Source organism: Rhinoraja longicauda, chromosome 7 (assembly GCF_053455715.1).
Source record: "Rhinoraja longicauda isolate Sanriku21f chromosome 7, sRhiLon1.1, whole genome shotgun sequence".
Taxonomy (NCBI): Eukaryota; Metazoa; Chordata; class Chondrichthyes; order Rajiformes; family Arhynchobatidae; genus Rhinoraja; species Rhinoraja longicauda.
The window spans coordinates 67,589,051-67,613,001 of record NC_135959.1 but is presented as its reverse complement, the minus strand read 5'-3'; the positions used below and the strand labels follow the sequence as shown (position 1 = coordinate 67,613,001).

The 23,951-nt window shown below is 41.2% G+C and overlaps 2 protein-coding genes across 2 annotated transcripts in view; one reads left to right on the top strand and one right to left on the bottom strand.

Annotated features, from left to right (window-relative positions):
• Positions 1-2,231: 2,231 nt before the first annotated feature.
• LOC144595357 (collagenase 3-like) lies at positions 2,232-7,298 on the top strand. Its single transcript, XM_078402783.1, has 10 exons — positions 2,232-2,348; positions 2,540-2,760; positions 2,865-3,013; positions 3,108-3,233; positions 3,405-3,566; positions 4,303-4,432; positions 5,368-5,498; positions 6,435-6,594; positions 6,859-6,962; positions 7,086-7,298. Exons 1-10 carry the CDS (start codon positions 2,232-2,234, stop codon positions 7,187-7,189), a joined length of 1,404 nt encoding a protein of 467 aa, XP_078258909.1. The 3' UTR covers positions 7,190-7,298.
• Positions 7,299-10,978: 3,680 nt separating this feature from the next.
• Positions 10,979-23,951, bottom strand: part of LOC144595642 (matrix metalloproteinase-20-like) — a 44,493-nt gene continuing 31,520 nt past the window's right edge. Inside the window, exons 4-5 of the mRNA XM_078403219.1 lie at positions 18,713-18,810; positions 10,979-11,193 (exon numbers count right to left, since the gene is read on the bottom strand). Of these exons, the coding sequence (XP_078259345.1) occupies positions 11,135-11,193; positions 18,713-18,810 (157 nt within the window). The 3' untranslated portion in view covers positions 10,979-11,134. The remainder of the gene's footprint in view (positions 11,194-18,712; positions 18,811-23,951) is intronic.

The following is a 23,951-nucleotide window of genomic DNA, read 5'->3' as shown; positions in this document are numbered from 1 at the left end:
TGAACAAAGGGTTTTGACAAACAGAACGGTTCTGCCAGACATGGGTGAAGTTAAGTTAATGCAGGGAGACGCCTCTGCCGCTCAAAAAGATCTTTGGAAACAAGAGGGCTGTGCCAGTGATTGGCTCACCCCTCTTGGACAAGTTTGTGTACCTGATGCATTTTTACCTCTACTGTTAACTTGCATACTCTCCCTTACTCATGCTGGAAAGGAGGGAATGGTAAGGATGACCAAAGAAACAGGGTGGCACCCGAAAATTCGGCAAGAGGCATTCAAGCAGGCCTCTGAGTGGGATATGCCAGAGGAGCAATCCTGGTAAGGCAAGAAAAGGTCCAAAGGGAGTCACTCCAATGCCATCCCGCCCTTTTGAATGCATACAGATAGATTTTTATTGAAATGCCACGTGCACAGTGTTATAAATATTGTTTAGTAATTGTTGATTTATTTAGTAGATGGATTGAAGCCTTGTCTACTACAAATAACACAGCAGAAACAAATGTTACGTTGCTGCTAAAAGAAATTATACCCCGCTTTGGTTTGCCAATCACTATCAGCTCCGACAATGGTCCTCACTTTATAGCCACTGTTAATAAGGAAATATGCCAGCATTTTAAAATCAAGCACCAATTTCACTGTGTTCACCATCCGCAGGATTCTGGTATCGTCGAAAGGGCAAATGGGACACTCAAGACCAAATTGACTAAGTTAATGGGAGAAATGGGGCAGAGCTGGATTAAGGTTCTTCCCCTCAGTCTTTTTTTTTATACATGATAAATTCGATTATACATGTATTGTTCTGTATTATCTCCCCACCCACAACCCTCCCCCCCACCCCCCAGTTAGAAAAAAGTGGAAAAAGGAGAAGAAAAGAAAGAAAAGAAAGAAGGAAAGAAGAACTGCCTGTTGTACCTGCACGCCAACTTTCAGTGACTAGTGTACAAGGACACCAGGTCACGCTGCACTTCCCCCTTACCTAACCTGACACCATTGAGATAATAATCTGCCTCCTTGTTTTTGCCGCCAAAGTGGATAACCTCACATTTATCTATATTATACTGCATCTGCCATGCATCTGCCCACTCACTCAACCTGTCCAAGTCACCCTGCAAACTCCTAACATCCTCTTCGCAGTTCACACTGCCACCCAGCTTTGTGCCATCTGCAAACTTGCTAGTTTTACTTCTAATTCCTTCATCCAAATCATTAATATATATGGTAAATGGTTACGGCCCCAGCACCGAGCCTTGCGGCACACCATTCGCCACTGCCTGCCATTCTGAAAAGGACCCGTTTACTCCTACTCTTTGCTTCCTGTCTGTCAACCGATTCTCTATCCATGTCAACACTCTACCCCCAAAACCATGTGCTCTAATTTTGCTCAACAATCTCCCGTGTGGAACCTTACCAAAGGCTTTCTTTTTATTTCAAATTTGTAGTGTTTTTCTTTTCTTTCGTTTTAGAGTTTTATTTGGCTCACCAGTGGACCCAGATGCATGGTTCAAAACATCTTTTCACAAGTATTGAAATGGATGAAAAAATATCAGGGCCTGAATTTTCCTGCATTTACTCCATTTCTATTGAGGGAGTTCTAATTTCTGCTATATGTAGCTACACCTATCTGGCAACAAATTACTTTCAAAGCTTTTAGTTGAGGCAATTTTGATACCAAAGAACCTCGTCATTTTTAATTGACCGGCATTTTAGAGGATGGGAAGTATTATTTTGAATGAAAGGATCATTGGGCAATGTCACTACTCGAATATAAAATGGACACACATAAACTTTTGGTAGAACATGATATCTGAAAGAATGTATTCCACTTTAAAAAATAGTGCATATTCTTAAACATATTTCCAATTTGATTGAAACTGCCAACTTTCCTAAATTGCCAACTCTCTGAGATACATATTAAACTAAAAAATGAACTCTTCCCTATCTCTAAATATAATACTGCGAGTGAAGCATTCATTCCATGCTTCCCACTTCTGTTATTGGTCACACATCCCATGCCTTCAAAGTTACAACATCGAAATGAAGGTGCAGAGTTATAACGCCTCCAGCTGCAAGATAACGGGTATGTCGGTGACCAAACCACAAGCAACGAAACAAAAATATTGCTCATACCCTGCACATTGGGCAATGGTACAATAATGTAAGACACCTAATCATCCCTATAAAACTCAGTCAGGACAGAAAGACTCAGTTCATTTCAAGACTCCGAGATCCTGAAGATGAAGTGCTTCAAGATCCCCGTTGTAATTGTGTTACTTCGTCTTGCGCTTAGTTTAAGTGCACCCCCCAACTCCGATACAGAACTATTGAACGAAAACGACTGGGATCAATGCCGGGTATAATCAGAGATATATACTAAACCAATGTTTATGTTCAGTGTATAAAACCAATAATCAATTTCAAATATAAAGCAGCGCAATGACAAACGTAATTTCCTCCGGGCGTTGAAGGTACCGTCGTACAGGCAACAATATGTATACATTATAAACTTTACCTGTTGTAAGTTGTGTTTCTTTCGTTGATCCAGAATTACCTCCAACGATTTTACAACATGACCGAATCCAAATGGAGAACGCCCGATTTCGGACTTCATGATAAGATTAGAGAAATGCAACATTTCTTTGGTCTGCAAGTGACTGGGAGATTGAACCGCGACACTATGGAAGAGATGAAGAAAGAACGTTGTGGGGTCTCAGACTCGAGGCAGCTCAGAGGTTCTCGGTGGTCGCAGAGGAGAATCACCTACAGGTACATGCATGCATTCGCTGAGGCGGCGGGAACATTGGTCTTTCGTTATAAAGAGGAATCCAATTAAAAGTGATCCATGTGCTCGCTTCCTTCTTGTCTGACAGAATCGTAAATTACACGCCAGATCTGAACAGACGAGAGATAGACACCGCTATTGCCCTGGCCTTTAAAGTCTGGAGCGATGTTACTCCTCTGACCTTTGTCAGACTGAACGCAGGAGAAGCTGATATCATGATATTGTTCGCTGGAGGCCGTGAGTTCAGCCATTCAACAATTCCTGGCCATTTTTGCCATGGTGGACATGTACTATGTGTGTGTGACTTCTGTTCCACGTTCTCTGTTCCCAGGTCACGGGGACGGTTCCCTGTTCGATGGCCGAAGTGAGATTCTGGCTCATGCGTTTTTCCCTGGATCGGGCCTCGGTGGCGACGCTCACTTTGATGAAGCTAAAAGGTGGACGTTGTCCAGAGCCGGTAAATAAGTTATAAACTCGAAAGATTTAACTAGCTTTCTAAAAAAAACCGTGACCCCATATTTCATTTAATGACATAAAAAATGAAGAGGTTGTGGAATAAATTATTTTATAATGTCAATTATGGTGAAATGTTAGAAGTTAAACCCAATTGTGTTACTCACCTTAACAGGAATCAACTTGTTCCTTGTTGCGGCTCATGAATTTGGCCATTCACTCGGACTGGAGCACTCAAACGATAGATCTGCTCTTATGTTCCCCACCTATTCGTTCGTCAATACCAATGGGTATCGCCTCCCAGCCGACGATGTCAGACGAATCCAGGCCTTGTATGGTACACTGAAAATATTTAAAAAGTTTACTGTTCGTGATCCTTAAAATGTTTCCGTGCTTCACTTATTGGGGAAGAGCACAACGTCTTCAGAAAACCAAAATCCAGATTAAAATGAATTACTTAGAGAACTTCACATGCACCTTTCTAAATGTCTTTTAAATGTTGTTATTGCATCTGCCATTTCGGATAAAATCTTGCTATCGATTGGGTTCTGGACATACGTCCTTTCCTGGTAAAATGGTAACTTGGTCCTACCATCAGTCAGATTATTAACACGTTATCATTACAGATATTTCAGACCCAGACACAAAATCCCAAAGTTGCTCAGAATTCTGAACGAACCATGTAAAATGCAGCCCTTCCTCAGTGAATGCTGGCGATTCAATTTGAACGACATATACATTTCTTTCTAAAAGTGTCAGTGTAGATTACCATTTCGAAACCATTGACTTCGATCACCAGAATTTAAACGAAGTTAAAATGTTGCCCTGAGTGATGAACTTTGCAGAATACAATCATTCATTGAATTTTACAGTATTTGGAGTCTAAACAGCCCATTGGCCTACTGCTATTTTCCCTGTCCTTTAAAATTTGCAACAATGTTTTCTGGTTACAAAACGGAGAAGTTAGCATTATATTGTTGCTTTAACCATTAAGATGACATCATTCAATTTAAGATCAATTCTTGCTGCTAATCTACCACCTTAACATGAACAATATATTTTCTGTATTTTAGGAGCTCGTGAAGAACCAATACCAACACCACCAGAGCCAAAACCGACCAAACCTTCCGATAGATGCGATCCCCAAATGTCATTTGATGCTATTACCAGTGTACGTGGTGAACTCTGGTTCTTTAAAGAGGGGTATGGACGACATTTTTGTTTCTATTTTATGCTATGTATTCCATTGCAGATATTTTCAAACGTAGCAATCCCGCCACATTAGTGGATTAGTATATTCTGAAATATTATCTCACTATATGCTAGAAGGAACGGGTAGCATTTTATATTGCATGTCTAACCTCGACTGCGACCATTGGAATTGCTGGCAAGCCAACATGAGTAACTCATGGAAGAAGGTTAGGAATACTTTTTGTTATTTCTAATTCTGGTGGCATGATCTCACAGGTTGCTGTAATGATTAGCAGGAATGAATGCAGGGAGCCACGCAATTATGAAAGCCCAAAGATCTTTCATTTATTGCAAATGTGGCGTTTGATTTTCAAAGATAGTAACAGTAAAAAAAAGTACAGAAAACATTATTTTGCATCATAGGAAGTCTAATGTACAGTATATGTTAGATTTTTTAAATCAAGATGCTATACTAGATAGAGCTCTTAAGGATAGCGGAGTTAGGGGGTATGGGGAGAAGGCAGGAACGGGGTACTGATTAAGAATGATCAGCCATGATCACATTGAATGGCGGTGCTGGCTCGAAGGGCCGAATGGCCTCCTCCTGCACCTATTGTCTATTGTCTATAATGAAAACCTACAATTGAAGACTTATATCCACATTAATACAAAAAGGATGGCACAGTGGCACGGCAGGAGTTTAATCCTAATGTCAGGGAAATAATTGGAGGGGTGGAATTATGAGTTGATGTAGATTCAGTGAATTGAACAGTTTAATTCCATCTGGTAAGGAAAGATAGGTTAATAAAATACAGCAGCCCTTTTATTCAAATATTGATGAAATTGCTTTACTTTCATGGCTGATAAAAAGTTTTGTACATTCAATTACTCTTTACTCTAGAATAAGAATAATGCCTAAATGATCAAAGCAACCTTCTCTTGTTTAGAGCTGTGTGGCGAAAACAGCCTTCGCGCCCAGATGTGACATCAAATCAAATCAAGAATATTTTTCCAAACATTCAGTCAGTTGATGCTGCGGTTGAAATAAAGGATAGAAATTTTGTCGTTCTCTTCAAAGGTGCGTGAGTTTTCGATTATTGTAAAAGGGAACGCGCATAAATACAGAAGGATGAGAGGGGATCTGATAGAGACATATAAAATTATAAAAGGACTGGACATCTAGATGCAGGAAAAATGTTCCCAATGTTGGGGGAGTCCAGAACCAAGGGACACCGTCTTAGGATAAAGGGGAGGCCATTTAAAACTGAGGTGAGAAGGAACTTTTTCACTCAGAGAATTGTGAATTTGTGCAATTCTCTGCCACAGTGGAGGCCAAATCACTGGATGAATTTAAGAGAGAGTTAGATAAAGTTCTGGGGCTAGTGGAACCAAAGGATGTGGGGGGAAGTTGGGCATAGGTTACTGATTGTGGATGATCAGCCATGATCACAATGAATGGCGGTGCTGGCTCAAAGGGCAGAATGGCCTCCTCCTGCACCTATTGTCTATGTTTCTATGAGTTGGCAACTAACGACTGCGCATGGACGATTTTCCTTTCACTTTGTATAGTGGAACACTTAATGGCTTGAAGTGCTTTTGGAAAAGGGAGAGAGGCAAGTCTGGGTTCATCTTTTGACAGTCCACTAACAATATCAGAATTTAAGAAATATAAGCAAAAGTGGGGCGTTCGTTTATATGTCTGCTCTGCCAGTCATTAAAATCATCTCTAATCTTCAATCTCAATACCACTTCCCTGCACTAAATCAATATCCCTTGACACAATTAAAAATCATATTATGAGGCATTCCTATGGCAGACCATGGTCTATACAAATTATGGACAAAATACTAACACTTTGTATTTAATCAATTGAAGTGAAGTTTGCCTCCCCTGAGTTTTTGGATAATTAAAATGAAGTTGGTAATAGAAAACTGCAAATCCACAATTCTTAATTTTTGAGCAATCTTTGACTTTAATCCCATGTCTTAACTAAACTACTGTTAATATTTAACAGGATCACAGTACTGGTTAATTAGAGGAAACAGACTTTTATCACAGTTCCCAAGGAGCATCCGACGGATTGGATTTCCAAGATCTGTTACACATCTTGATGCTGCCCTGTATATCAAGGAGAGAAATAAAGCATTATTCTTTATTGGAGATAAGTATTGGAGGTATGTAGCAGTATTATTTTACAGTGTTTCACTGTGAAATTAAAAAAAATATTTTCAGAATCCCATCAGTCTAAGAACTCTAAATTTAAAAACAAAATGCAATGGCACTATCTACATTAATAGGTCTCTCTGACTCTTTAAGAGGATGCAGAAATGTATATTGTATATATTATGTAAGTAGTGCCAATTTCTACAACATGCTTGCAAGACACCTTGACTTTGACAACCACTTGAAATAACTGCATTTATTCTCTTTTTGTTTAGTTATAATCTGAGGAGAGGACGAATGGGAAGAGGCTACCCAAGAAGAATAAATGATGACTTTCCTGGAATAGGGAATAAAGTAGATTCAGCATTTGAAAACTCTGGTATGGAATGAAAATAGTGGATGGGCAAAATATTCAAAACTTACCAACGCATTTATGTGATTTGCATTTATGTTTGATTATTTAATGCTGTATTCATTCAAAGTTTTTTCCTTTTTTGTCTAGGCTTCCTCTATTTATCAAATGGACCAATACAATATGAATATGACTACAGAAATAAACAAGTTATCCGTGTTTTGAAAACATCCAGCTGGCTAAATTGTGATTAATTAACAATAAGTATTTGCCTTAAGAACTGCCTAACATTTAACAGAGCAGTTTACTCTTTCAAACCAGGCAAACTTTAAAATTGATTTTTGTTTGTTACGGAAAAGGTAATTGGGGTTTTAATAATTCACATTTCTGGGTACATATTTTTAAACATTTTTTCAAAAAGTCAGTGATGAATAATCTCGTTTTCTGATGTGAAATATTTAAAACCATAATTTTGAATGATAATAAAAAAAATATGGATTTAAACTGCTTAGAATGTATTTCACTGCAGTATTATTGTGCCTGATTTCCATCATTTAAATAACTTAATAAAGAGCTGCTTCATATCATTTGAAGTTTATTCAATTATTTGTGCAACAATTGTTCACAACGTGTAGTTTTCACAACCAGTGATCCGGTTTGATAAGTTTTATATCTTTATTACTTAAAAGTCTACTCCTTACTTTTCTAAATCATTTACAATTAAAGCAAAATTCTTGGATCAAGGGAGAAGAGAATGGAAAATCTTGAAGATTTGTGTTCTGTGTTTTAGTTTTCACTTTTCTGTACCATCACACATCAGTTTACTCAAGGACACTTTCAGCTAATTATCCAGCCATATTAATAATTTGGGGTGGAAACAAAATGATTTCAGTAGATATATATCAGGCACAATCTGAAGAAAAGTTTTTTAACATTTTATTTATTAAATAACATACACAAAAAGATTACATTTATATACTTTATAGACATGAAGAACTTTAGAAGTGTAGTTTCAATTGATATGTAGGAAGTACAGCGGTCCACTGGAGCACACCTAGTTCACAAAAACAGCAACATGATAATAACCAGATGATGCATTTTAATAATGTTCAAGTGTAATTTGGTCAGGCGATCCTGGGCGCAGATTTCCTCTGGGCCTTTTCACTAGTCCCCGATGTCCGCGGTAACGGCCATCGAACCTCCGCCAGCAGCGATGAGTCCGCCGCTCCACTGGCCGCCACCCCGCCCAACCCGACTGTCCTGGCCGTCGTCGCGGCCCCCGACCCTTATGCTGCAGTCCTGGTGTTGCATCTCGTGCGGTTGCAGAGGAAAGTGCCCGGGGTTGGGGTGGTTTGGGTAGGAAGGGACCAGATGATGGAGAAGGTGAGAACGAGGTGGAGGTCCAGAAACGGGAGGGAGAACTCACTGACTTCATACACTTCACCTCCAATTTCCATCCTGCCCTTAAATATACCTGGACTATCTCCGACATCTCCCTTCCATTTCTGGACCTCACCATCTCCATCACAGGAGACAGACTAGTGACGGACATTTACTATAAACCCACTGACTCACACAGCTATCTGGACTACATTTCTTCCCACCCGGTCCCCTGCAAAACGTCGATCCCCTACTCCCAATTCCTCCATCTACACCGCATCTGCGCCCGGGATGAGGTGTTTCACACTAGGGCTTCCGAGATGTCCTCGTTCTTCAGGAAACGGGGCTTCCCCTCCTCCATTATAGATGAGGCTCTCACTAGGGTCTCTTCTACATCCCGCAGCTCCGCTCTTGCTCCCCCTCCCCCCACTCGCAACAAGGACAGAATCCCACTCGTTCTCACCTTCCACCCCACCAGCCAGCGGATCCAACATATCATCCACCAACATTTCTGTCACCTACAACGGGACCCCACCACTGGCCATATCTTCCCATCCCCTCCCCTCTCTGCGTTCTGCAGAGACCGTTCCCTCCGTAACTCCCTGGTCCACTCCCTGGTTCCTACCCAAACCACCCCAACCCCAGCGCAGTCACCCAGTGGCCGAGGAAGTCCATAGTGGGAACTCCAAAGTGGCACTTGTCGATGTTAATGGCGAGGCTGTGCTCACTGAGCCGTTGGCAGAGCTGGCGAAGGTGCGCATAATGTTCCCTCCACGAGCGGCTAGCCACCAAGATGTCGTCCAGATACACAAACAGGAAAGGGAGGCCGCGGCATACCCCGTCCATGAGGCGTTGGAAAGCCTGCGCGGCGTTCTTAAGTCCAAAGGGCATCCACACAAATTCAAAAAGCCCGAAGGGCGTGATGGACCGGGATCTGATTATACCCCCGCGCCCAGTCCACCTTTGAGAAAACCGTGGCGCCTGCGAGATGGGAGTTGAAATCTTGAAGGTGGGGCACGGGATACTGAACGGCCGTGGTGGCATTGTTCAACTGCCGATAATCCCCACAAGGACGCTAGCCCCCGTTGGCTTTAGGGACCATGTGGAACTCTTCGAGAGGTTCGGCCCAGGGAGTGGCCCAATCCAGAGACCTGGAAAATGGAACGTAATGTGGGAAAATGTGAGCTGTCAAATTTGGCAGGGAAAACGAAAAATGCACATATTGTCTAAGCTTTAAGAAGCATAGGAATCGGGGTGGCCTGATGAATGATGCACAAAAGATTAGTATTCAGGTACAGCAAGTAAACGAGGAAGGCTAACAGGATGCTACCTTTTCCTGCAAAAGGAAATTGAATAAAAGTAAGTGGTAGGTATGTAGAATGAGCAGCAAGAGGAGGCAGTTGAGGCAGGTACTATAATCTATATACTAAAACCCTCATTTGTTTGTTTGTTTGTTCCTAAACTACAGCCAAAATGGTACATAATAGAGCGGCAATTTTAGGCCCACCTTACTCACCGTTGTCCCTTTGGTGCTAATGGAAGAAGTTTCATTGAAATTGGTGTTATACTTTTAAAGTTATTCACATTTTAAAGTTTAAATCTGTCTCCGAGGGATGTAGAAGGAGGGAGGATAAGGGGGGTTGAGGGGGATGGAGTGGGGGGGAGTGGGGGGGGAGATGGAGGGAGGGGAGAGGGGGAAGAGAGGGGGAGGAGAGGGGGAGGGGAGGAGGGGGAGGGGTGGGAGGAGGGGGGAGGGGGAGGGTAGTGGGGGAGGAGAGGGTGCTGCACCAATGCAGGAGAAGTTTGGGTCCAACAGGTCCACTTGGTCTACTAGCATTTAAAATACATTTGGACAGGTACATGGATAGGAAATGTTTAGATGGATACGGACCAAATGTGGACAAATGGGACCAGCTTAGATGGGCATCTTGGTCGGCTTGGAAGAGTTAGGCGAAGTACCTGTTTTCGTGCTGCACAACTCTATCACTCCAGGTAAGTAATACTTCGGTTAACAGGGCATTGATGAGACCACTTTGGAAGTACTCCGTAAAGTATTATATCTGTTATTTCTGGAAGGATGTGAATGAATGCAAAATGGTTCAGAGATTGAATGCATTGTTACTTATCAATGCATTGATAAGCTGTTATTTGAGGAAAGATTGGGATTTTTAGGGTTTTGACTGGAGGTCTTTGGGTCGTGAGGGTTCTTGACAGAGTGGATAGGAAAAGGGTGAGATGGAATCTAGAAACAAGGGTCATTTAAAAAAAAAATGCAGAAACTAAACAGAATTCATTGGCTCTGTGGGTGATGACTTGAGTGTTCTTCCTCAAAAAATGGGGGAGAAGTAGAGTCTTTAAAGATTTTTAAGACAGAGGTGCATAGATTCTTAATAAACAGGAGAGTAAAAAATTGCAGTGGTGGTTGTGTTTATGATATTGAGGCTACAATTAGATTCAGATCAGTCATGAACTTGTTGACTACAACAGGAGGCTCAAGAAGTCAAGAATTCTTGCTCTTTATTCATTACACTTGAATACTTAGTTGTGATCCAGATTGTATGTATCTTAAGATACTTATTAAAATATGATTATTGAAATATGATTATTGACAAGTTTAGGAAACAAAACAACTGATCAACTTATTAAAATGTAGTTACTATATTTTGAAAATTCTAATCATTACACATGCCTTGAATAGTTAATTTTTAGATTAATAGTTAATATCTTAGATTACATTTTATTAATCTTCTCCTTGCAGTATCTTCCACAAAATAGAGCAAAACAAAATTATTTAGGCACAGTCCAGCCATCCCATCACTTCAATCTTGCATCCTGCTGTACTTGCTCACAGTAGATCCACTTATGAGGTAAACGTTACCTGTTAACAAAACAAAATATTAAAACACAGCATATACCTCTCTGTGATTTTACATGGATTTAAATTGTAATTCTGGCAGTGCAGCAGAACATCCTGATAAAAGACAGATGTCAGATTCACATTAACTTTGGTTACCATCTGCCAGTTTAATAATTTGCCTGCTTGTACCAGACCAACGATTCCAAGAGGGCTGAACTAGAACTGGGACCATTTTGGAAGTTGCTGTAACTTTGCCCAATGGGCCAGTGTAAAGTTTGAAACTGACGTGGTGAGAGAGTTGAGAACTACAGATGAAGAGAGAGGCACACATGGCTAGCAATGGTATTGTCTGGACAGGAGCACCATAAACTCTTTAATATAAAGTCAAAAGCTTTTAAAATCGGAATAGTTAAGACAAATGTGGGTCTCTTGAAGACAGAAACAGGTGAATTTATTATGGGGAACAAGGAAATGGCAGGCGAGTTGAACAGGTACTTTGGATCTGTCTTTACTAAGGAAGACACAAACAATCTCCCAGATGTACTAATGGCCAGAGGACCTAGGGTAACGGAGGAATTGAAGGAAATTCACATTAGGCAGGAAATGGTGTTGGACAGACCCTCATAGGAGATTAGTAGGCAAAATAAGAACACATGGAAATGGGGGTAGGGTACTGACATAGAAAATTGGTTGGCAGATAGGAAACAAAGAGTAGGGATTAACGAATCCCTTTCAGAATGGTAGGCAGTGACTAGTGGGGTACAGCAAAGCTTGGTGCTGGGACTGCAGCTATTTGCAAGATACATTCATGATTCAGATGAAGGGGTTAAAAGTGACAGAGGAATTGAAGGAAATTCACATTAGGCAGGAAATGCTGTCGGGTAGACTGATGGGCCTGATAAATCCCCAGGGCCTGATGGACTGCATCCCAGGGTACTTAAGGAAGTGGCCCTAGAAATCGTGGACACATTGGGGATCATTTTCCAATATTCTATAGATTCAGGATCAGTTCCTGTGGATTGGAGGGTAGCTAATGTTACCCTACTTTTTAAGAAAGGAGGGAGAGAGAAAACGGGAAATTGTAGACTAGTTAGTCTGACATCAGTGGTGAGGAAGATACTGGAGTCAATTATAAAAGACGAAATTGCGAAACATTTAGCAATAACAGGATCGTTCTGAGTCAGCATGGAGTTACGAAGGAGAAATCATGCTTGACTAATCTAGAATTTTTTGAGGATGTAACTAGGAAAATGGACAAGGGAGAGCCAGTGGATGTAGTGTACCTGGAATTTCATAAAGCCTTTGAAAAGGTCCCACATAGGAGAATAATTTGATAATTTTTCTCCTGGACATTGTCATTGAGCTATACAGTACGGAAGTGGGCCCTTCAGCACAACTCGTCCATGCGACTAAGTTACTACGAGCTAGTTCCACTTGCCTTTGCCTAACCTATATCCCTCCAAACCTTTCCTATTCATGTACCTGTCCAAGTGCCTTTTAAATGTCTCCACATCAGAGAAGCCAGTTTTCAGCCAAATCCAGTATAAGCTTCCTCCTGGGAAATTGCACAACACTACCCAGTTATTACCCAGTTAGTAAAGTTTAACTCCCACAGAGACCCAATTAACACTGAGGTTTGGCACCCATCTCTCAGATATTTAAATAATTTCATATTCACCTGAGCTAACCTCTGGGGTCAGAATGCCTTGGAGTTTCCTGATTCAAAAATGTAAATGGTGGCATATGTCTCAGAATTTATGATTAATCTTTGGTTCATGGAGCACATCTGAGAATATTTTGCAGAAGAGGGACACTCACAACAGATTCAGGTTTCAGAAGTGCCCTCTGAGAGCACAACCTGAAAAAAAAAAGCTCACAGGGGCAACAGTGTATCTGTGACCTGCATGTCATCTTAACTCAAGACATCTGGATGGAAAAATTAACAGAGGAAGAAGTAATGAGCGCAACTTAGAGCTGATTTTAATGTTGGGTCAGGTGAAGATAGTGAATAAATAAATTAAATGAGACAGAGAAAAGTCTATTTTTGAAAAGGTTAAGCATTTTGAATTTAATAATTTTTCTCCTGGAGTTATTGTCATTGAGCTATACAGCATGGAAGTGGGCCCTTCAGCACAACTCGTCCATGCCGACTAGTTTACTAAGAGCTAGTTCCATTTACCTTTGCCTAACCTATATCCCTCCAAATCTTTCCTATTCATGTACCTGTCCAAGTGCCTTTTAAATGTCGTAATTATACCTGCCTCTATCACTTATTCTGTCAGATTCTATATGCACAACACCCTTTGTGTGAAAATGGTGTCCTTCATGTCCCTTTTCAATCCTTCTCCTCTCATTTAGTTAGTTGACTTTATGGACATGTATGGAGTTAGTGAAAAACGTTTTATTGCATGTTACCCATTCAACGGAAAGGCTACACATGATTACAATCGAGCCGTCTACAGTGTTGAGATAAGTAATAAAGGGAATAACCTTTAGTGCAAGATAAATTCCAGTAAGGTCCAATTAAAGATCGTCCGAGGGTCTCCAATCGGGTAGATAGTAGAACAGGACCGCTGTTTAGTTGTTGACAGGAATATGTTTTCACACTTCTGTACCGCTTGCCTGATGGGAGAGCGTCTTGGGTGAGACTCATCCTTGATTATGCAAGTGGCTTTACTGAGGCAGTGTGATGGAGTCAAGGATGGAGTCAATGGAAGGGAGGTTGGTGTGTGTGATGGTCTGGGCTGCATCCAACATTCTCTGTAATTTCTTACAGTCTTGGATAGAGCTATTCCCAAACCATGCTGCGATGCATCCCAATAAAATGCTTTCTATGGGGTCATCTGCAGAAGTTGGTGAGAGTTCTTGGGGACATGCTGAACTTCTGAAGCCTTCTAACGAAGTAGAGGCATTGGTGTGTTTCCTTGGCCGTTGCTTTGATATAGATTGTCCAGGACAAGTTGCTGGTGATATTTACTTTTGTTTGCTCTAGTGTGGTTTGGTTTATTGTCACGTGTACCAAGGAATAATGAAAAGCTTTTGTTGTGTGCTAACCAGTCATCAGAAAGATAATACGTGATTACATCCACAGTGCACAGATGCATGATAAAGGGAATAATGTTTAATGCAAGATAAAGTCTAGTAAAATCTGATTACAAATAGTCCAAGGGTGTCCAACGAGGTAAAAAGCATCTCAGGACCACTCTCTAGTTCTGACAGAATGATTCTCTAGTTTTAGAGAAACTAGATTAGTGTAGATAGTCGTCAATGTCAGTGTGGAAGAGCTAGGCCAAAGAGCCCATTTCTGTCCGATACAACACTATGAATGTCTATGGCTCTATGATTCTGAGACAGATTAGAGAGGATATGTTTAAAAATTATTAATGCGATGATACCTTGTTATAATGACGTTTAATTTAGTTTTATTAGGTTATCAGATGTAATAATAATTTAAAAACATTAAAAAATAATAGAAGAATTGAAAACTAATAGAATTGAAATAAATCTTTTCCTGTCCCTATAAACTTTCTCCTGGGAAATTGCACAACATTACCCAGATATTACCCAGTTAGTAAAGTTTAACTCCCACAGAGACCCAATTAACACTGAGGTTTGGCACCCACCTCTCAGGTATTTAAATAATTTCACATTCACCTGAGCTAACCTCTGGGGTCAGAATGCCTTTGAGTTTCCTGTTACAAAAATGTAAATGGTGGCTTACATCTCAGAATTTGTGTTTAATCTTTGGTTCATGGAGCACATCGGAGAATATTTTGCAGAAGAGGGACACTCTCAACAGATTCAGATTTCAGAAGTACCCTCTGAGAGCACAACCTGAAAAAAAAGCTCACAGGGGCAACAGTGTATCTGTGACCTGCATGTCATCTTAACTCAAGACATCTGGATGAAAAAATTAACAGAGGAAGAAGTAATGAGAGCAACTTAGAGCTAATTTTAATGTTGGGTCAGGTGAAGATAGTGAATAAATAAATTAAATGAGACGGAGAAAAGTCTATTTTTGAAAATGTTAAGCAGATTGAATTTGATAATTTTTCTCCTGGACATTGTCATTGAGCTATACAGTACGGAAGTGGGCCCTTCAGCATAACTCGTCCATGCGACTAAGTTACTACGAGCTAGTTCCACTTGCCTTTGCCTAACCTATATCCCTCCAAACCTTTCCTATTCATGTACCTGTCCAAGTGCCTTTTAAATGTCTCCACATCAGAGAAGCCAGTTTTCAGCCAAATCCAGTTAGAAATGTCACTTGAAAGGCTTAAGACCTCACCTCATGACTCCCCAAAAACCTTTTACATTTACAAAGCACACCAACATCTCTACTTTCTCAAGAAATTTGGCACATCTCCAATGACTCTTACAAACGTCTACAAGTGTACCATAAAAAAGCATACTGTCGGGTTGTATCACAGCTTGGTTTGTAAACAGTTCTGCCCAAGGCAGGTATGATAAGTTTTAATCTACAATTTGAGAGGGAGAAGGGAAAATTGGAAGTGTCAGTATTACTGTTGAGTAAAGGGAACTGTGGAGGCATGAGGGAGGAGCTGGCCAAAGTTGACTGGAAAGAGACCCTCGCAGGGATGACAGTGGAACAATAATGGCAGGTATTTCTGGGAATAATACAGAAGGTGCAGGATCAGTTCATTCCAAAGAGGAAGAAAGATTCTAAGGGGAGTAAGAGGCGACTGTGGCTGACAAGGGAATTCAAGGAGAGTATAAAAATAAAAGAGAAGTATAACATAGCAAAAATGAGCGGGAAGCCGGAGGATTGGGTAACTTTTAAAGAACAACAAAAGATAACTAAAAAGGCAATAAAGGGAGAAAAGATGAGGTACAAAGGTAAGCTAGCCAAGAATATAAAGGAGGATAGTAAAAGCTTCTTTAGGTATGTGAAAAGCAGAAAATTACTTAAGACAAATGTGGGTCCCTTGCAGACAGAAACAGGTGAATTCATTATGGGGAACAAGGAAAGGGCAGACGAGTTGAACAGGTACTTTGGATCTGTCTTCACTAAGGAAGACACAAACAATCTCCCAGATGTACTAATGGCCAGAGGACCTAGGGTAACGGAGGAATTGAAGGAAATTCACATTAGGCAGGAAATGGTGTTGGACAGACCCTCATAGGAGATTAGTAGGCAAAATTAGAACACATGGAAATGGGGGTAGGGTACTGACATAGAAAATTGGTTGGCAGATAGGAAACAAAGAGTAGGGATTAACGAATCCCTTTCAGAATGGTAGGCAGTGACTAGTGGGGTACAGCAAAGCTTGGTGCTGGGACTGCAGCTATTTGCAAGATACATTAATGATTCAGATGAAGGGGTTAAAAGTGACAGAGGAATTGAAGGAAATTTACATTAGGTAGGAAATGCTGTCGGGTAGACTGATGGGCCTGATAAATCCCCAGGGCCTGATGGACTGCATCCCAGGGTACTTAAGGAAGTGGCTCTAGAAATCGTGGACACATTGGGGATCATTTTCCAATATTCTATAGATTCAGGATCAGTTCCTGTGGATTGGAGGGTAGCTAATGTTACCCTACTTTTTAAGAAAGGAGGGAGAGAGAAAACGGGAAATTGTAGACTAGTTAGTCTGACATCAGTGGTGAGGAAGATACTGGAGTCAATTATAAAAGACGAAATTGCGGAACATTTAGCAATAAAAGGATCGTTCTGAGTCAGCATGGATTTACGAAGGAGAAATCATGCTTGACTAATCTAGAATTTTTTGAGGATGTAACTAGGAAAATGGACAAGGGAGAGCCAGTGGATGTAGTGTATCTGGACTTTCATAAAGCCTTTGAAAAGGTCCCACATAGGAGAATAATTTGATAATTATTCTCCTGGACATTGTCATTGAGCTATACAGTACGGAAGTGGGCCCTTCAGCACAACTCGTCCATGCGACTAAGTTACTACGAGCTAGTTCCACTTGCCTTTGCCTAACCTATATCCCTCCAAACCTTTCCTATTCATGTACCTGGCCAAGTGCCTTTTAAATGTCTCCACATCAGAGAAGCCAGTTTTCAGCCAAATCCAGTATAAGCTTCCTCCTGGGAAATTGCACAACACTACCCAGTTATTACCCAGTTAGTAAAGTTTAACTCCCACAGAGACCCAATTAACACTGAGGTTTGGCACCCACCTCTCAGGTATTTAAATAATTTCATTTTCACCTGAGCTAACCTCTGGGGTCAGAATGCTTTGGAGTTTCCTGATCCAAAAATGTAAATGGTGGCTTATGTCTCAGAATTTGTGTTTAATCTTTGGTTCATGGAGCACATCGGAGAATATTTTGCAGAAGAGGGACACTCTCAACAGAGTCAGATTTCAGAAGTACCCTCTGAGAACACAACCTGAAAAAAAAAGAGGATGTAACTAAGAAAATGGACAAGGGAGAGCCAGTGGATGTAGTGTACCTGGACTTTCATAAAGCCTTTGAAAAGGTCCCACATAGGAGATTAGTGGGCAAGATTAGACCACATGGTATTGGGGTAGGTTGCTGACATGGATAGAAAATTGGTTGACAGACAGAAAACAAAGAGTAGGGATTAACGGGTTCCTTTCAGAATGGCAGGCAGTGACTAGTGGGGTACTGCAAGGCTCGGTGCTGGGACCGCAGCTATTTACAATATACATTAATGATTTAGATGAAGGGATTAAAAGTAACATTAGCAAATTTGCAGATGACACAAAGCTGAGTGGATTATTCTGCCAACTCTCAAAATAGTCAAAACATTGGGAATAATTTGAATTGGAGTTTCACAGTTTCGGTATTGAACACCAACCAATGGCTAAGGTTAACAATGTATCCGCTGTCTCTGGTAATTTACAAACCTGCATAAATGCATTCATGGATAAGTGCTGGATGGTCATCAAAACTCTAAAAGGAACAAATTCAAGAGAATAAAAAGGAACGTACAATATAGCTGATTTTGTGAGGCTCCACTTCGAGGATGGAGTCTTGGTATAAAAAAAGCAAAAGAGTAGCAAATGCTGATTTTCCACAGATTTAAATTGAAATTCTGGCTTGAGTGCAGCATAACATCCTGACAAATGCTGGGAGTGGCACGGTGGCGCAGCGGTAGAGTTGCTGCCTTACAGCACCAGAGACCCAGGTCGATCCTGACTACAGGTGCTGACTTTATGGAGTTTGAACATTCTCCATGTGACCTGCATAGGTTTTCTCCGGGTGCTCTGGTTTCCTCCCACACTCCAAAGACTACAGGTTTGTAAGTTAATTGGATATGATAAAATAAATAGCTGTAAATTGTCCCGAGTGTGTGTAGGATAGTGTAAGTGTGCGGGGATGGCTGGTCAGCATGGACTCGGCAGGCCGAGGGGCCCATTTCTGCACTCTCTAGACAAAACTAAACTAAACTGATTTCTGGCTTCCCCGATTTTCCCATGATGAACAGATCTACATTCCCAGGCCGTAGATTTTGAGTCATGTTGATTTAAAAAATATTCTACTCCAGTTATGAAACTACCAATTCTGTTTCCCTACCAAAGTATATTTACCGTTATATTTTAAAGCAGCATCGACAGGGTTATTTTCTTCAAAGGCCGTTGAGATTGGGATTGGAGATCTATTGTCCATCCCTTCTCCGATCCTGTAGCTAAAGTGGATAGTTCATAAGTTCATAAGTCATAATAGACAATAGACAATATACAATAGGTGCAGGAGTAGGCCATTCAGCCCTTCGAGCCAGCACCGCCATTCAATGCAATCATAGCTGATCACTCTCAATCAGTACCCCGTTCCTGCCTTCTCCCCATACCCCCCTCACTCCGCTATCCTTAAGAGCTCTATCCAGCTCTCTCTTGAAAGCATCCAACAAACTGGCCTCCACTGCCTTCTGAGGCAGAGAATTCCACACCTTCACCACTCTCTGACTGAAAAAGTTCTTCCTCATCTCCGTTCTAAATGGCCTACCCCTTATTCTTAAACTGTGGCCCCTTGTTCTGGACTCCCCCAACATTGGGAACATGTTTCCTGCCTCTAATGTGTCCAATCCCCTAATTATCTTATATGTTTCAATAAGATCCCCCCTCATCCTTCTAAATTCCAGTGTATACAAGCCCAATCGCTCCAGCCTTTCAACATACGACAGTCCCGCCATTCCGGGAATTAACCTAGTGAACCTACGCTGCACGCCCTCCATAGCAAGAATATCCTTCCTCAAATTTGGAGACCAAAACTGCACACAGTACTCCAGGTGCGGTCTCACCAGGGCCCGGTACAACTGTAGAAGGACATCTTTGCTCCTATACTCAACTCCTCTTGTTACGAAGGCCAACATTCCATTGGCTTTCTTCACTGCCTGCTGTACCTGCATGCTTCCTTTCATTGACTGATGCACTAGGACACCCAGATCTCGTTGAACTCCCCCTCCTCCTAACTTGACACCATTCAGATAATAATCTGCCTTTCTATTCTTACTTCCAAAGTGAATAACCTCACAGTCTACTCTGCGATTCAATCATTGTTGATCTACCTTTCCCTCTCAACCCCATTAAACCTGCTTTCTCCCCGTAACCTTTGACACCCTTAGTAATCACGAAGCTATTAAACTACACTTTAAAAATACCAAAGAATTGGGCTCCACATCCATCTGTGGCAATGATTTCCTCCGATTCACCACCATCTGGCTAAAGAAATTACTTCACATCTCCTTTCTAAAGGTAAATTCTATTATTCTAAGGCAGTGCCCTCTGGTCCTAGACTCTCCCACCATTGGAAACATCCTCTCCACATCCACTCTGTTATTGTTCTACTTATCCACTTATATTATTTGGTAGGTTTCCAAGAGAGCCCCCCTCATCCTTCTAAACTCCAGTGAGTAAAGGCCCAGAGCTGTCAAATGCTCATCATACATTAACCCAAATAAACCCTGAGAACCTTCTTGCAAGCCTCCTCTGGACACTCTCCATCCCTTACAGAAATGCATCCAAAAATGTTCGCAATACTCCAAACGCAGTCTGACCAGCACCCTATAAAGCCTCAGCAATACATCCATGCTTTTATATTCTAGTCCTCTCAAGGCATTTACTTTCCTTACCACTAATTCAACCTGCAAATTAACCTATCGGGAATATTGCACCAGCATTCCCAAATCCCTTTGCACCTCCGATTTCAGAATCCTCTCCCCATTTAGAAAATAGTCATCACCTTTTTAGCTTCTACCAAAGTGCATGACTGCACACTTTTCTATGCAGCATTCCATCTGCCACTTCTTTGCCCACTCTCCCATCCTGTCCAATTTCTGCAGATTCTCTGCTTCCTCTACACTGCCTGCCCCTCCACCCATCTTTGTAATATCCGCAAACTTGGCCACAAAGCTACCATCTCCATCATCCAATTCATTAGTATACAACGTGAAAAATATCGGACCCAACATCGACACCTACAGAACACCAATAGTCATCGATAGAGGACAATGACATCATCGGAGGACAGTGACATCAACGGAGGACAGCAGATGGCAGGATTTGTGCAACGTTTCTGTTGAGCTCGTGTTTGCATCGTTTTCACGTTACTCCTCATTCTGCCGTCCACAGAGAAAGACGATCCAGGCATTGCTGAAGAAGCCAAGAAAGAATCGTGAAATCGAAGCAGATAAAATGACCATCAAAAATGGATCCAAGTTCACAGCATTAATGCTAAAGGAAGACTCAGACCACTACATTCTTCAAATATACCGTCTCTACTGTCATTTAATCTGAAATGAGGATGCTCAAGATCACAAAGGAACCCTTTACTTGACATAAAGGTAAACACCACAATTGCAAAATGATGTTCATCATGTGAGCCAAACCCTTCCTTATATAACACATGGGAAGGTGGGTCTTGAAAGTAAATGAGTCCCTGCCCTTCAACAAGAAACTCATCATCTGACTCCCCAAAATCGTACCACCACCATCAAGAAAAAAAGTCAGGGGCAGGAAAGAATATTGTCCATTTTATGCAGTTCCTCTTGAAGCTGCACATTATGCTGAATTTGAAATACCTTGCTATCTCTTCATTGTTTCCAAACTTATGGACTTAGGAACTAAATCCTGAAACTCTAGCCATAGGCTATGGCACTGTACTAGAAAAACAATCAGTATGTGCTAACACCATTAAGTGTAAATTTCAATAGAAGTAATCCAGTTGTAATTAGACAATTGTCTATTGTCTATTGTCTATTGGCAGGTTTGGTCTCCTTAGCTTTTGATGCTCCAAAGAAAACAATCCAAGCACAATATGTTATTCTGCTGTATCCTCTACCACCCTCCCTCACTATGCACAAATCCACCATTTTTTATGATATCCGCAAACTTACTAATCAGACCACCTACATTTTAATCAAAGTCATTTATATATTATACACAAAAGAGATGCCACCACTGACGCTTGCAGAGTACCACTGGTCACAGACCTCCAGACTGAAATTGGCCTCATATCCAGAGTGAGGACACATGCAAACTGGAAGAACAGCTCCTCAGATTCAGCTTGGGTAATTTATCATATGAACAGTGAATTCTCCCAGATACCCCGCTCTTTTTCCGCTTCTCTATCCACTCATCTCCCAGACCCATCCCATATTTCCCTTTTTGCTGTCCACCGTTCCCCTTCCCTCCTGTCCATTTCCACACATATCTATCCCTACCTCTGACTTTACATTTCACTCCACTTCCTCTCGTCTAATCCGACACACTTTTTTCTCCTTTTTACTTACTCCGCAGCCTTTGTCACTTACTCCACCCATCAGCCAACCACCTAACCTCACCTTTATCACTTGCCAGGCTTTGCCCCACCCCCGCCTCTCCTCTCCAGTTTTCTTCCCCCAACCCCATCAGTCAGAAGAAGGATCCCAAATTGAAATGTCATCTGTCCATTACCTCCACAGATGCTGCCTAACCCATTGAGTTCCTCCTGCCTTTTGTCTTTTATTCTTCAGTGGTCTTGTTCAATTTTAGGTTCCAAAACTTACAAATGTTTCCTTTTTCTTTTTGATCAAACTTACAATATCTCTTGCCATCGAACCCCCAAATCTTGTCATCCTTATCTTTCAGATTGATAGGAGCATGCTGGCCCTGAACTTGAATCAGCAATCTTTTAAAAGACTTCATGTCAGATGTGGATTTACTCTCAAACAGCCACTCACAATCTCCCCCAGTTCCTGCCTAATATCATTGTAATCAGCCTTCCCGAATTTAGCATTTTCACCCATGAACCAGTCATAGATAGACACAAAATGCTGGAGTAACTCAGAGGGACAGGCAGCATCTCTGGAGAGAAGGAATGGGTGACGTTTCGGTGAAATTCTGAGACATAAGCCACCATTTACATTTTTGTAACAGGAAACTCAAAGGCATTCTGACCCCAGAGGTTAGCTCAGGTGAATGTGAAATTATTTAAATACCTGAGAGGTGGGTGCCAAACCTCAGTGTTAATTGGGTCTCTGTGGGAGTTAAACTTTACTAACTGGGTAATAACTGGGTAATGTTGTGCAATTTCCCAGGAGGAAGATTATGGGGACAGGAAATGATTTATTTCAATTCTATTAGTTTTCAATTCTTCTATTATTTTTTAATGTTTTTAGATTATTATTACATCTGATAACCTAATAAAACTAAATTAAACGTCATTATAATAAGGTATCATCGCATTAATAATTTTTAAACATATCCTCTCTAATCTGTCTCAGAATCATAGAGCCATAGACATTCATAGTGTTGTATCGGACAGAAATGGGCTCTTTGGCCTAGCTCTTCCACACTGACATTGACGACTATCTACACTAATCTAGTTTCTCTAAAACTAGAGAATCATTCTGTCAGAACTAGAGAGTGGTCCTGAGATGCTTTTTGCCTCGTTGGACACCCTTGGACGATTTTTAATCAGATTTTACTAGACTTTATCTTGCAGCAAACATTATTCCCTTTATCATACATCTGTGCACTGTGGATGTAATCACGTATTATCTTTCTGATGACTGGTTAGCACACAACAAAAGCTTTTCACTATTCCTTGGCACACGTGACAATAAATCAAACCACACTAGAGCAAACAAAAGTAAATATCACCAGCAACTTGTCCTGGACAATCTATATCAAAGCAACGGCCAAGGAAACACACCAATGACTCTACTTCGTTAGAAGGCTTCAGAAGTTCAGCATGTCCCCAAGAACTCTCACCATCTTCTGCAGATGACCCCATAGATAGCATTTTATTGGGATGCATCGCAGCATGGTTTGGGAATAGCTCTATCCAAGACTGTAAGAAATTACAGAGAATGGTGGATGCAGCCCAGACCATCACACACACCAACCTCCCTTCCATTGACTCCATCATTGACTCCATCACACTGCCTCAGTAAAGCCACTTGCATAATCAAGGATGAGTCTCACCCAAGACGCTCTCCCATCAGGCAAGAGGTACAGAAGTGTGAAAACATATTCCTGTCAACAACTAAACAGCGGTCCTGTTCTACTATCTACCCCATTGGAGACCCTCGGACGATCTTTAATTGGACCTTACTGGACTTTATCTTGCACTAAAGGTTATTCCCTTTATTACTTATCTCAACACTGTAGATGGCTCGATTGTAATCATGTGTAGCCTTTCCGTTGAATGGTTAGCATGCAATAAAACGTTTTTCACTGTAACTCCATACATGTCCATAAAGTCAACTAACTAAATGAGAGGAGAAGGATTGAAAAGGGACATGAAGGACACCATTTTCACACAAAGGGTGTTGTGCATATAGAATCT

Bases quoted from the DNA above. Each gene is read 5' to 3' on its own strand.
- LOC144595357 (XM_078402783.1), top strand. From the start codon at position 2,232: ATGAAGTGCTTCAAGATCCCCGTTGTAATTGTGTTACTTCGTCTTGCG. The intron at 3,234-3,404 runs GTAAATAAGTTA...TCACCTTAACAG, and splicing joins GTGGACGTTGTCCAGAGCCG to GAATCAACTTGTTCCTTGTT. The intron at 4,433-5,367 runs GTATGGACGACA...TCTCTTGTTTAG, and splicing joins CTCTGGTTCTTTAAAGAGGG to AGCTGTGTGGCGAAAACAGC.